General features: G+C 40.4%; 1 protein-coding gene across 5 annotated transcripts in view; it reads left to right on the forward strand.

The window, feature by feature from the left end:
• Positions 1 to 15,014, forward strand: part of DCLK1 (doublecortin like kinase 1) — a 295,805-nt gene that overhangs the window by 18,336 nt on the left and 262,455 nt on the right. For all 5 annotated transcript variants that reach the window (XM_031465886.2, XM_031465885.2, XM_031465883.2 and 2 more), the window contains exon 3: positions 636 to 982. In XM_031465886.2, the coding sequence (XP_031321746.1) occupies positions 636 to 982 (347 nt within the window). The remainder of the gene's footprint in view (positions 1 to 635; positions 983 to 15,014) is intronic.

The following is a 15,014-nucleotide window of genomic DNA, read 5'->3' on the forward strand; positions in this document are numbered from 1 at the left end:
TCAGCTCATGAAGTTTGTAAGCTGACCACTCTTGAAACCTTTTGTCTATAAACGAGTATGACTTGGCTTCCTTGTGCGTGTGGGTCTGTGGTTGGCCCTGTGTGGATGGAAGAAAAGCAAGGTGGTTTATTCTGCTTGCTTTTGGGATTTTATTTGACTTTACAAAATGTTTAGCAAACACTCCCATCAAACTTAGAAATTACACAGGTATTTTAAGAAGCTGTTTCCGGATCCATTTTCAGTTTTTAAGTTACCTCAGGTGGCAAATGTACTTCTGATTTTGAAGTTTTCTGCGAACATAAATATACCTAAACCCCCCAAAAACTTTCTATTTTGAATTCAGTTTCGTATCTTTCCGAGGGCTGTTCAATAGCAGTATTTCTGTCACCAATCTGAAGATGAACAAAGGCAGGAATGATGATTTATTTTTTTCCCTCCAGTATACAAATCTGTTGCTGACAAAGCTGGATTAAAAATCAAAATCTGTCTTTTTCATTAGTTTTTAATCATGCCCCCATTGTTTAAGAAATCACAGGTATCTCTCACTTCTAGGTAGAAAAGGAAAAATCAACGAGTACGAAAAAGGAAATGAGTTTACCTTAGTGTAAATTTAAATATATTCCTCTCCTCCTTAGGAGAGAGTTACGTGTGTGGCTCCATAGAGCCCTTCAAGAAGCTGGAGTACACCAAGAACGTGAACCCCAACTGGTCGGTGAATGTCAAGACCACCTCGGCTTCGCGGGCGGTGTCGTCACTGGCCACTGCCAAAGGGAGCCCCTCAGAGGTGCGGGAGAATAAGGATTTCATTCGGCCCAAGCTGGTCACCATCATCAGAAGTGGAGTGAAGCCGCGGAAAGCCGTCAGGATTCTGCTGAACAAGAAGACCGCTCATTCCTTTGAGCAGGTTCTCACTGATATAACGGACGCCATCAAGCTGGACTCGGGAGTGGTGAAACGCCTGTACACCCTGGACGGGAAGCAGGTAAGGGTGGGATTGTGGTATGACCTGGGCTTCACGGGCAGGAAACCTGGCAGATGGGGAATTTATGCAGCATGTGATGGGGACCTGAAACATACATGTTACTGACGTGGAGGGAGTTGGGTCATTTCGTCCATGAATACATAGCTGTTGCCCTTACATCAGTACAAGGGTAGAATTAGCACAGGATTATCCATAGGAATAAAGTATGAATACAGACCTCTGAAGCTTAAATGATTACTCAGAGATTTCTACTTTTACAGCTATTAATTGCTTAACATAATGGTGCTTTTTCAGCCATCTGTTTTCAATTTGGTTGTATAGCAGTGTCTTACCACCTTGAGCAGGGATGAAGTGTTAAGGTGAACTCTGACCAACAGAGAAAAATCTAAGTCCTTTCTTTGGCCTAAATAGTATTTCATAATTTTATGTCTCAGTAATGTTCACTACTGAGATTTATTTAAATTTTATAGATTTTTAAGTACATATCTAAGGTGGTGAAATATTTCCATCTGGATGGCTTTGAGAGGCATATTTCTAGAATATTATACATGAAAACAATTTTAGAATTAAAATGAAAGGGAGGTTTCTTTAGCAGTGGAATATACTCAGTTGACTTGAGTGAGTGGACATTTTAATGTGCATTACTCAGGTGAACTTGAAGTCTTGTGTGGACTCTGTAAAGATCTGGCAGAACCCTCATGGTGAGCTGAATAAAAGATACATCTGTGATGAAATTTGCTGGTCATTCAGAGTTTACCAGTATCTTTTTGTTTAAGTGACAATTTTTTTAACACACTAGCTTTGCTTGAAATTAATTTTTAATGTGGATCTGTCATATGCTTCTTAAAAATTATGTTGAGGGGTAATTTGAATGATTTGTATATAAAGTACATATTAAAAACCAAAACTAGAGTCATAGATTAAAAGATTGATCTTATTAAATAGAAGACTCATACAAGTTCTTGAAGGCTAACACGTTCAAACTTTATGAATTAGAAATAGATGCAAATACTACAGGGTGTTAGTCATGAAAAAAATTCCTCCTCCAAGGACTCATTCAAATGCTCTGAATTACAAAAATTATTACAAAAAAAGAATGATTTGCTGGTTGTTCATTTATGCTCGCTGGTCCTCTACTTGTCTCATAAAACTTCCCCTAAGTGTTATGTGGGTAAAGATTCTTAGTAAGGAGACTCCCAGTTTTCTAGATCTAAGAGGATGTGGCCTGAATGCCATCAATATATCAGTGATCAGAAAGTCCACTGTTGGCTTATGGATTATAACAACAAGATGGCAAGGTTGACATTTAAATGTTTAAGATGCCCTTTAGGGGTTCCCTTTGTAATGAATTAGTCAACCGTCTCGTGGTTCTGCATTTTTTTTTGTGATTTTTCTCAAGATGGGAGTTTACCTGTTTCCCTAAAGAGTAAAACTTACAACGAAGCATGCATATTGATAAACCTGCCTCCTCCTGCCTTGCTTCAGAATTCTGGGGTTCCAGATTGCTATACACTGAATCTAAAAATCAGCTTTAATTATGTAAGCTGAATTCTGCCATCAAGTGATCATTTGTTTATTCCAAGAATGAATTCCTAGGATAGACACTATGTTGTTCTCAGTAGTTTTTTTCTTTTCAGGAATATATCTCGTGTCTATATTCTATAATGGCTGTTTTTGTTACCGAACGAAACTTAGGTCCAATCGCTTGATGCAAAGCAGAGCCAGTCTACCGACACCAGGTTGTAGGGAAGGAAAGTATGGGCGGCTCATGCTCAAAAGACCCAAACTCCCCCATGACTTTTAGGGAAGTGTTTTTAAAGGCAAGGCGAGGGACAGGGTCTCAGGGTGTGGGATCAGCTCATGTCCATCCCTCTAATTGGCTGTTGGTGAGGTAAGAGGGTGGTATTTCAGGAGTCAACATCCTCAGCCTTCTGGTTCCAGCCAGCCTGGGGTCTCCGTGCTGGTGGTCAGTGTGCAGTTAACGCCTTCCACCTGGTGGGGGCTTTAGTACCTGCAAAGCAGCTCAGGCACATGGCTCAGGATATTAAGTATAGCCCTCGAGGAGGGACTAAAGGTCCTTGACTTTGTTTTATGGCTGAACTGATATTATGTTGTCTTGCTTGACTGTTTTCCTTTGTTTCTGCGTTTTCTCACCTCTCTGATTAAATATGCCCCTTGGAGCTTGGGGAAGCTAAAGCTTTTCTAAAAACAAGAGCCAGGGGATGGGGGTGGAGGGGTTGGGGATGGGGGGCTTCTGTCCCTGAGAAGGCCTTGCAGGGTCCTGCTCAGTTTCATTTTTGCTGTGGTTTACATGTAAATAATGCAAAGTAATGGAAAAGGATCCAAGGTTTAATGTCAAAAGACTAGGATTCAAATCTTGGCTCAGCCAGATTTTTTTTTTTTTTTGGCAAATAACTGAGCCTCATTAGATTCATCAGTAAAACATGGGTAGAATGATCACCTCTGTTTCACAGAGTGCTTGTGGGAACCACTATGATAAATGTGTGAAAGCAGTTTTGAGCTATAATAATAATAGTCATAGCTTTATTAGTTTTATTAAGCATTATTCTAATTGCTTTGCATGTATTAGCATGTTTACTCCTAACAGCTCAATTATATCCCCATTTAACAGATGAAGATATTAAGGCACAGAACTTGTTAATTAAAAAAAACAAGTCCAAGACTACACAGATATAAAAGGCAGAGGTGGAATCTGAACTAGTCTCTGTCCAGAGCGTGTGCTCATAACCACTGTACCACAGCAGATTCTATTAAAACACCAAAGAGATGCAAATGTACAGAAAAGAATTTTCGAGTGAGTAATTTGTCTAAGGAGTATCATCTGAAAGTTTTCTGCTATGAGTTTTTTCCCTGCAGTCATTCTGCTGACGGTTGTATTCAACTGATTTGTGTGTGTGTGTGGCGCTGATTCAGTTCAGTTCTTGGGAGCTGATAAAGTAGAAAGAATATAAAGACTTTGTGCTTGGGTTCCCCGTAGGGACAAAGATGCCTTCCTCATGGACCCCAGGAGTCTTTAGAATCGTTTCTGTTCAAAAGAGAAATCTGCCCTCATAAGCCATTTGTGAGAAGGATTCTTTGACAGCTAGGGCTATGACTAGGGCTTAATAAGCCTCTGAGAGTAAACCAGGTTCCTCCAAGCCTTCTTGTGCCACTATGCTCTGCCATATGTAGTAGGCTGGCACCCTGTGCTGCCACCATCTTTCCCTGCCCATTGTGGCATTAGGTTCACATGCTGTCCACAGTACATCACCCTTAAAGGTCACTTGTCCTGCCTCTTTTTTTTTAATAGTATAACTGAACTCTTGCACCAAAATGCAACGCCCAGTAAAGCTTTTAAAGGGAATGTTTTTGTATCGAGGAAATAGAATTGTTTAAATAATTGATAGCTTAAGTGCTTTGGATAAATGGGTAGAGAGGAAGGTATACCAGCAGCAATGGCTTTTCAGATTGCCTTCGGGCAGCCTGCAGATGTATCCACGGGAAGGTAACTGGTGACTCTGGGATTTCTAACAATGGAACAGTGCCAGCCCATGGGTGTCTGCTGTTACATATGGCACCCAGAGATGGGCGCTGAAGTGTGTGGACCACAGGCCCCTCTCACTTGTTTCTGCCACCTCTTGGTCTTCTTTGCTTATTGGCCTCTTGGCTCTGCTTTAAGTCCTAACCTATGAGTTCATTATACAGTGCTTTTTTGAGGTTTTTCGGCTGAGATTAGGAAATCAACATATTGTAAGTGCTGCACCGTACAGAAGACATTTTGCAGGAAGCTGCAATTCTTTATCCAAGAGCCTTGAAGCTTCTGGTTAAAAGGTTGCTGCAACCTTGCCTCCCCCTCCTCACACCTTTCAGGGGGCGTCTGCTCACCATATGATCAGGCACTTTTGCTGTCTTGGCTGGGGAGTTCAGGGCACTTGCTGTGTCTTATTTTCAGTGATGCATTATTTATCTGGGCGTTGATTAAGGGCTCCGGAAGGACAGGGGGCATTTTCTAACTGAAGGTTAAAATCACTTGCCCTTTCTCCATATTCAAGGGAGGCTCTGCAGGGTGTGTGAGTCTTTCCCTCTTACCCCAGTCCGGACTCTGGATGTTGGGAGTTTTCTGTGGGTTATTCACTCCCCCTGCCCGGCAACTACTCCCAGAGGTCGTTTGGAGTGTGAGTTTTTTAAGTGATTAAAATAAGCCCCCAAAGTACAAGATTTGCTGAAAAGATACACTCGCCTATCTTCTGAGTCCTTTTTTGGAACAGCTAATCAGGCTGTCTTGAACTGCTTAGTCTTCGGCATCTGTGATTACTGAATCCTTGACTTAGAAACATAAACAACAGCAAGTCTTAGAACAGCTAGTGCCTAAGCAGGCAATTTATACTGTAAAGATCGTAGATAAGGCACTTCCCAATTTTCCCCTCCTTTCCCACTGAAATATAGTCATGAGAAGCCAGATTGCTCTTTAAGTAGAAAATATACGCGCATTCCCCATCTTATCTGCTCTTTGACGTTGAAGATCTGTGTAAAGTAATAGCGTACTTTAGTAGCAGGGGACAAACTCAAGGATGTTGTATTTTTAGCTTATAGGCATGTCACGTAGGTCGTGCACTTTGTAAGATCCACCAGCGCTAGCGTGCCAGAGTGAGCGAACAACTTACTGTCTTCCTAGCAGGAGAACACTGGGAGTAACTCAGCTAAAGTAAAGGTACTCAGAAACTGATCTAGATGTAGACTGAGAACAGGCCTCATAGCTGCTGTCTTAGTTCCCTAGGGCTATAATAACAGAGTACCACAGACTGGGGGGCTTAAATACAAGATCAATTTATTTCTCCCCGTCCTGTAGGCTGGAAGTCGAGTATCAAGGAGCCAGCACGTTTGGTCTGATGAGAGCCCTCCTTCTGCTTGTGCAGTGTTCTCACGTGGCAGAAGGGGCCAGGGACTTCCATAGGATCTCTTTTTTTTTCACTTTTTTAAATTGAAGTATAGGTGATTTACAATGTTGTGTTAATTTCTGGTGTACAGCATAGTGATTCACTTGTACATATACTAAAAACCACTGTATATAAAATAAAAAACAAGGTCCTACTGTATCGCACAGGGAACTATATTCAATACCTTGTAATGGCCTATAATGAAAAAGAATATGAAATGGGTATCTTTTATAAGGGCACTGATCCCATCATGAGGGCTTCCCCATATGACCTAATCACTCTGCAAAGTACCCCCCCAGTATAATCACCTTGGGGGTTAGGTTTCAACATATGAGGTTTTGGGGGACACATTCTGACCAAAGCAGCTGCCTTATAGAGGAAATCCCAGGAGCTGTCAAAAAATTAATCAATTACTACGCCTTTTCTATACCTTTTGATCGTTGATCTCCTCACCTATAATAAACATAAAGCTCAAAAGATGCTTGTAAATGAGTCATAATTGCAGCCGTTTATTTTAGGTAATTGGTATATGAGGGTATTGGATTTCAGGAAATGGTAACATGATCAATAGGAATCTTATCAATCAGAGATCACAAACTAGTCTTTGTTTTTTCTCCTTTTGATTTTTAATATCTAATTCTAGTCTGCAGTGAAAATAATTTGGCTCATCCTTGAGTTTAGAGAGCTTAGACTGTTTCTTCCCCACACCAGTTAAAAAAGTGGGACCCATTACTACCACATCTGACCTGGGCTGTAGCAATTCACGAGCATAGAGGATGTGAAAACGAAAGGTTTCAGGATGAAAAAGAAGAATTTAGGATGTGAAAGAATTTGGTTGGACTGGAAAAGGAGATTTTCTGTACCTGTTGGTAATAGCGTTTTTCCTTTTTTAAAATTAAAACTTCTGTGACGGCTGTAATTAAGTTCTTTAAGCATATTTAAACCTGTTATTCTTGGTATATAGATTTTTACTATTGTGATTTGGTATATTACCTATGTTGTGAAAGTGAATGTAACACCTTTTAGTTTTGTTTGCAACTGGTGTAAAAAACAATTGGTACAAATAATTTAGCTTACGTTTTAAAATGTCGAATTAAAATTTCCTACAAAAGCTCAGAGCACATGTTAAACCATCCTCATGATTTGCTAGAGCTCTGAGTTGCTGGACAGTTTTAGCTGTCTGGTAAGAATCGTTATGATACTTAGGGAATTTAAGTGTCCAGAATGGAATGTGCTATTTTGGGTTGCTATTCAGGACTCATAAGCTACACCTGTCCTTCTGAAACGATTAATTCCCCCAAATTGGGGAGAGTTAAGTCTTTTCCTTCCAGCCTGAGCTTCTGCGACAATGTAATGAATTACAGGTGCCTGCAGTGGTGTAAATTTTAATGCTTCGATTGGCCCCAGCAAAAGTCAGTTTTCTGTAAATTGAATTCTAATCTGCTATAAAATGAATTCTGAGTTCCCCAGTGACCCGCTGCTGAACTGAAGTTGTGTTCCCTGAAGCCCTGCCTCTGGTGTGCTCAGGGTGCTTGGGGCACTCTCCCAAGGCTGTCGGCTTTGCGATCATCTCCTTGTGGTGACTTGTGCTTTTGCAGAGACCGAGAGCCTGATTTGGCCTGTGAGGGAGCATGTTGGAATGATGGAAAAAAACTTGGACTTTAACGTCAGCTGTGCCTGAGCTCAGATTTCAGTCTGAAGAATCTAGCTTGATCTAATTTCTCATTCGGGCATGGAAAACTTAGTTCCCAACTTAAGTGATTATTTAAGTTTGAAAGTCCTGTATTTTGAATTTACTTGTAATGAGGAAATTTGCTTACGTATGTTGTAATTTAAGCATAGATGTATACAGTGACATAATATAGAGGAGAAACACTAGTTTTTATAGACTAGTTTCAAACACATAGTCTTAAGACTGATAGACTTGGGGTCATCTGTCCTCTACCCCTGGTCATGGTGAAATCTGTTTTCCCACTGGGGAGTTGAACTCTCTGGTACTCCTCCGTTTTCTCATCTGTATAATGGGAATAATAATAATGCCTGCTTTATAAGTTGTCATGAGGATTAAATGAGACAATCTGACAAACTTAGCACTACAGTAGGCTCTCAATGATTGGTAGGTAGTTCTTATACCTGAAAAGCTGAGGGTAAATTGTTTTTTTGTTTTTGAAAGACAGCCATATTTTAAATGTGTTGAGGGAACTCACTATTTAAAATTCTCGTTTAATAACTACTAATCATATCTACCTTTGTAAATGTGTCTTTTCATATGAAAATGTGTTACAGTATGATGCAAAGAGCATGGAATTTGAAAGGAGATGCTTATAAGATCAAATCCTGACTTCATCACTCATCAGCCGTGTGGCCTTTGGCAAGTCAATGAAACTTTGAATCTCAGTTTTCTCTTTAAAATGACAATAAAAATGCATACTTTTATTGGTGGGATAATTAATTGAGAAAGTATATATAAGGGCCTTGGCTTGACATATGGTAGGTCCTCTATAACTACTAGTCTTCTCCCTTCTGTTTTCCTACTCCAGGCTTTCTTAAAAATACAGGACACTTGTATAATGTTGTTGACATAGAATTGGTCATTTTGCATTGTTTCCATTGTCTGTACCGTGACTAAACTGCTACTGAGTATGTTCTTATCTTTCCATTTATCGTCAATCAGTTGTGAATGTAGCCTAGATACTACTTTCTTTTTTATCACTTTTTTCTTCAGTTGTACCAGGTATTCCTTAAGGGTGACCTATTGGCAACCCATTACAATAACGTAACATTGACATTATTATTACTGTCACTGGTTGAACACTTCTCTGTGCCTGGTGCCATGGGCTAGTTACTGAGTTATATCCATCCCACTGAATTATCACCACAGCTCTGCAAAGCAAGAACCTTATTATTTCTCAAGATGAATTCAAAGGTGGCCTCATGTATGAAATATTTCCTGACCTCCCCATGTAGAACTGACCGCTCCCTCTCCTGGGGCTCCATTCACTGTCCTCTGTCCATCCAGATGGCCCCACAATTCTTGATTCTGCTGGCTTGTTGACAGCTGATGTGCCTGCCTCCCTTTTCAGAATTTATAGGATGAGGCTAGGGATGGTGTCCTATTGGCCTCTGAATCTCTAGGCCCTGGCCTGGTACATACTTGTTCAAGAAATGATAGAATGATTAAATGACTGGACCTTTGACCATTTTGCCATGACCTGCCCCTTTGGAATAAGCACATTGCTTCCAGTGATTTGCAGAGCACAGGTCATGACCATTTAGGAGCTGACTGGTCACCCTGGGCTGTGCTGGAGTGTCACCGTCTGTGTTGGGGGTGCTCTCTGCACCAAAACCAGACTCTAAGGTGTTCATCATGGGGCTGGTTTTCTAGCTCAAGCACCTGCTTCATTGAAGACTGGGATAATGAATCAAAAACTCATCTGCCAATTTTAGAGCATTTCTCAATTGAAAGAACTTGTATCGTGTGGGGAAACAATAGACATACTGCTAGAAATTTCTCACCATGTGAGTCAGGAAAATTGCCCTAAATCTTTCTGACATTGCCGCAGCCATCCAGTGCATAAAGAGAAGAGCTAATCAATACGTCCTATGGATTGAGAAATTGGTGATAGGCCAGTAGGAGATTGGCATGAAGAGCATCTGGCCCAATTACTGCAGAGAAGCAAACCTGCAGTGTTCAAGGGCGTTCGTGGTGCTGAGTACAATATGTTGCAGCAGATTTTTCTGATTAGTTTAAGTCCTCGAAACTAAATTAAATGAAAGAAGGTAGTTTCAGAAATTAAATGGAAATTAAAAAATTCAATTTTAAATCTGAACTATGTCATAAACAACATGCCACAGAAACAAAAGGACAGATGGGAGATTTATGTTTTAATTGGCTTTTCCCCATTGTAAGATTAATGAATGATCTTTATAAAGGATTTGGGAGCAAGTGAGAAAATATTAAGATAAATTAAAATGACCTACAGTCTCATTGACAAGATGGCACTTATTAAAGTTTTAGCCAATTTTTTTGCTTTTTTCTTTAAAAAAAAAGTTCAGATTCTACTCTATACACAATTTGGTTTCTTGCTTATAATTTCACATGATACTACGTACATTCATGTGGGAGATGTCTTGAAATTACGAAGCCATTCCTTCTCTAATTTTGTTATTTTCTTGCCCAGTGTAGGATCCTTGGAAGGCAAGCTGTCCAGTGTGATTCCCTCTCTAGTAACTCATAAACAGACTATCTCCTATCTGAGTTCTGACTTACGGCTGAGAGTTACAGACTTATAAAGTCAGATTGAGAGGCAACTATTGTGTGGAGTAGTGACTCTTGAGATGTTGTTCAATGTCATCAGTTACTGGAGTTTAAAAGTATCTCAGAATTCATCCACTTTGCCTAGAATCCTCTTGGGGAAAAAATTATCACATTTCAAAACCTGTCTGATTCAATAAATCTAGTATTGTTTCATAAATATCAGCTTAGGCTTTTTATGTCCATTGGAGCACAATCACTCTGATCCTGTACAAGTCTCTCCCTAAGGGAAAAACACAAGGTAATTCTCTTTCTGTGCCTAATCACTTCTGCTTTGTGTTCTAACCATTCGTGAACTTGTGTAACACCAGAACACCTTGGAGAAAGAAGATGGTGCTTTATTAACTTCTGTACCCTTGACTACCCTTATTAGATGCTTAATAATTATTAAGTGATGCTTCTTGATTTTAACTTGTGGCTCAGACTCCAATAAGTAGAATCACATAATTATAGGACTAGCAGTGTCTCTACGAGAGATCTTTCTACTCTCTTTTTTTCTCCACTTGGAAGACTACAAACTAAATTTAATTTGGTAGGTAGTAAGATACAATCAATATTTTATTTTTAAAAAATCTCCTGTAAGAAAACAATTCAAGGTAAGCATTATCTTGAAAGAAAAAAAGAGATATTTTACTTCTGATGCTTTTTCATAGTAACACTGTAGGGACTAGTAACTAGTTATGCAACAAAACAAATTGTGGAAAGTCCTGCTGTAAGCTCAGGTATGTACTCCACCTGTGTTCTTAAAAACCTTGCTCCCAAGAGTGGTCGGAAGACAGGAGCAGTAGTGCCACCAGCGAGCTCGTAGAAATGCACCTGCTCAAGCCCCACCCTAGACCTGCTGCTGAATCAGAATCAAGATCCTCACGTGGTCCACATTCAAATTAAACTTGGGAAGCACTGATCAGGCGATTGAACACTGTGAATAGGGAGAGCATCAGAATCCGAAGCCCTAAAGAGGGTAAAGCCAGGCTGCTACTCTGTAGACGGACTTAAATATTCACTTTAGCTTACTTAGCAGCTTTATTTGCATCCTCTCAATGTCAGTGTTAACATCAGATGGCAAGGTATGGTTGCCATCAGCCAAGTTTTGGATAGCAGCCGGTCCATTAGAATGAAGTGTGCACCCACTGCAGTCGGGCCTCAATGGGCCGCCCGTGTGTGGGCGATGGATGACTTCCTGTATGGAGAATAAGTGAGGACATGCAGGGAAGGCTGAACAATTACTGTGGAAACGCTGATCCTGATGGAAGGCTTAATGCCCATGGTTGCCGCTAGGTCCCTGTGCGTGCTCTTAGACGTTATCTGTATGCGCCCCTCAATGGGCTGTGCATATTTAATGTTTTCCTCATGGTTCTTCTGGATAGCTTCCATGGGGATGATTGGAAGTCATTAAAACCCTCCGTGAGAGTTGGTTTTAGATTTCCAACTGTTGTCAGGCAGAGTCCCTATGCAGGAGAAAATTCTCAATGTGGAAATGTCCAGAAGAACATGGGGAGATTTTTAATATGTGCAGGAAGTAGAGGGGCAACTTCTCAATTTCATTTCAGCCTTGATCTCGTACTAATCAACTGGGTCGACTAGTTATTTCCCTTGTTTCTACATCTGTAATACAGAGGTAACCTATCTCATGACACTGCTGATATGGTAGAGGAGAAACCTTTAGTTAGTGCCTGGCATATGGTAAGCATTCAAGAAACGCTAGCTGCTGTTGTGTTCTTGTTGATGTTAATAGCCCTGAGTTAGGTTCAATATACAGACGATTTTATGCTCTTTTCTGCAAAACCTCATACCCAGGGACAGCTCCAGTCCTTTACTTTCCTGGAAACCCAACTACTCAGCAATATTCATGCCAGCTCTTTCCAGCTGCTGCAATAGAAAATATCTTCCAACTCTTGATCACGACATGACGTATTATCCGTCTTTGGCTGGCACAGAGCTGGTGCTACATGCCCGAACTGGTCTGACACCCTTCCTTCAGTTTCTGTTAAACCAAATTACAGAGCAAACAGGATGAAGGAAACGTCTAATGAGCAGAATCCTTCTACAGTGGGCTCATTTACATTAAGGTCCTTCCAGATGAGAAGCCATCAGAGACAGAGATATGCAATAATTTAAATACATAGTAAGGCTTCATTTTTCCCTTTGAAAAAAGTGATTTTAAGACCTTGGAAAAAAACAGTGTCATTACTGTTGCTGACACTCAAAACATACCCACATCTCCTCTAGTTCTTCCCCTCATTCTCCTGTGCCCCAAAATGTACCTACGTGGGGGTAAAAATTGCCAATATCAGTTCTCAGACATTTTGATATTCTTGCAAAAGCTTGAAAATAACTTCTTTCTTACGTTGACTGATGCAAGGAGAAAATGGTGATTTTTCAGATCTGATTGACAACACACCTCATGGGGAAAGTTCAGGGTAGTGAAACTGAGGGCTAGTCCATTTATTATTTCTTTTCAAGGCATCTAAAATATGCCACAAGCTTTGAACAAAGGGACTAATTTAAACGTAAAGCTATCTACTAGCATGCTGGGACACAAAAGTAGGCTTTTAACATTATTTGTATTCTGAATGTGCTAGAAGTGTTATTTGTTAATCTATAAAGTAGAACACACCTTTCAGTTATTTAAAATGTAAAGGTAATGTTGCTTAAGAGGATCTTGGCCGTCACATTTCCAAACAATGCAAGGACATCCTCGAGTACGAGTACCAATCACATCCTACTTTGTGAACAAACAAATATGAGAACGCAAGTTTCCCTAGCAGTGAATCTAGGGGGCCCTAAATCATCTCTTGAGGAATTCTTCCAAGTCTTCCCCCTACCCAGTGAAGGAAAACTGAGACATTCCCAACTCGTGACACAAAGCCCATACTGATCTAACACATGTACGAGAACACGCATGTTCTCAACGTTAGAGGGCACGTGAATTAAACTGTTAAAGCGGGACCATTTCAATAGAACCCACGAGAAATTCTTGATCCCATTTGGCCTCTAAGCATCTCTCTTTTTTACAAATTATCATAAAGATTTCCATTCCTAACAGTGGAAAAAGAACACTCTTAATGGAATGCATCACCCAGAAATCCAGCCATTTTATAGAAGGGGAATATTGTTGAATTTCAAAATATGTCAACTTAAAAAAATGTTTCTAGCTTTATTAAGGTACAGTTTACATACCATAAATTTTACCGTTTTAGTGTACTCCTCAGTGATTTCATACATTCATTGAGTTTTGCAGCCATCACCACAACCCAGTCAGTGTTGAGACACTGTGGCCACAGAAAGTTCCCTCCCACCCATGTGCTGTCCTTCCCTGCTCCCACCGCCAGACCAGCAACCCCCGGTCTGCTTTTTAATTGCCTCAACTTTTAAATGCTGACCCCATGCTTTTACACGCATCTATAGAAGAGACTTTTTTCTACCTGTGAAGTCATTTGTATAATCATGGATTAACGAAGTGCATCATTCTTTAATCCTTTTCTGGGGTCTTTGTCCTCTCCAGCTCAGTGTGACTAACGCTGGGGCTCAGTGGGGTTTTGTCAGTAACTCTAAGTGGAGAAGATGATGCAGCCAGTTCCAGTACAGCAAAGCACTTATTGTTTTTGCATGCTTTGCACATATGGTATTTCTGAATCAATTCCAAACTTAGGCAGCTAAGAGGAAAAACACTTAACGTTCATGGCAGGGTGGAATAACAGTGATTGTCCTCTGATGCCCCAGGGGTGCTCCCCAGACATCAGTTTTTCATTCCTGCCTTCTCCATGCTCCATTTGGAGATACTTTTCTTTGTAGCAGTCCAAAATACCATGTATGGGCTGACTAGATTTCAAATTATATTAACATATTTCAAGCCGTATATCTTTTTTGCTTTTTTCATCGCTAAAATATGCTTTCCATGTGCTTTGTCTGTTTCTTGGAGGAGATCCAGTTATTTTGTAATCTCTCTCTTCCCCTCTTCATGATTTGCTTTTCCCACTTGCCCTTTCATAACTTTACTATTCAAGATCTTTGAGGGCTTTTGAAAAAATTACCTGTTTCTCTCTTCTCAGGGAAAAAGACTTCACTGCGAAGTGGAATATCCTACCATACAGTACAGCTGCACCTGGGGAAATTCTGTCCATTGAGCCGTCGTTGAATGCCTTTGTGATTCAGTGTTCAGATGCTGCTGGCTTTTAGATTCCAGAGAAATTTGTATGTTCATTATCTGTATCTATGTCCATATGTCTATGTATCCCTTTTCTTTATGTTCAAGGTCATCTCTAAACGCAAAACAAGGCTTAGTCTCCTCTGTGAGGCTTCTTACAGGTCGAGAAAGCAAAGCTGGTCCCTGGCCAAGCTCCTTCCAACAATCCTGGGCTTATTTTTAGGCACAACGCTGAGGTTGTTGAGATGCTGAGATTACTATTGATTTTCACTTTCTTACCTTCCTCCTGGTGATCTGCGCGTCTGTAGAACCCAGGATTTACGGGGGTGGTGGCTGCACTGGGGAGAATCCTATATAGACAACTCTTTTCAAAACCATTAGAACTGGTTTACGGTTTTTAAGGGTCCCCCTTTCTTAGCTGCTCTCTTAACATACGAAGGTGAATGGTCTTTATTATGATTCCCTTTAGCCAAAGCTGACAACAGAGAGTAACAGTAACAAAATGGAAAAAATGTTAATTCCAATGATTTAAAGCAAATCAAAGCCCTGTATCTTTAACTGAGGTTTTCGCGTTTTATCTACAACAGTGACTCTTAAATTTAGGGGATCACCTTCCTTGTTGAGACTCTTGTA

Source organism: Camelus dromedarius, chromosome 13, assembly GCF_036321535.1.
Source record: "Camelus dromedarius isolate mCamDro1 chromosome 13, mCamDro1.pat, whole genome shotgun sequence".
In the NCBI taxonomy this organism is placed as follows: domain Eukaryota; kingdom Metazoa; phylum Chordata; class Mammalia; order Artiodactyla; family Camelidae; genus Camelus; species Camelus dromedarius.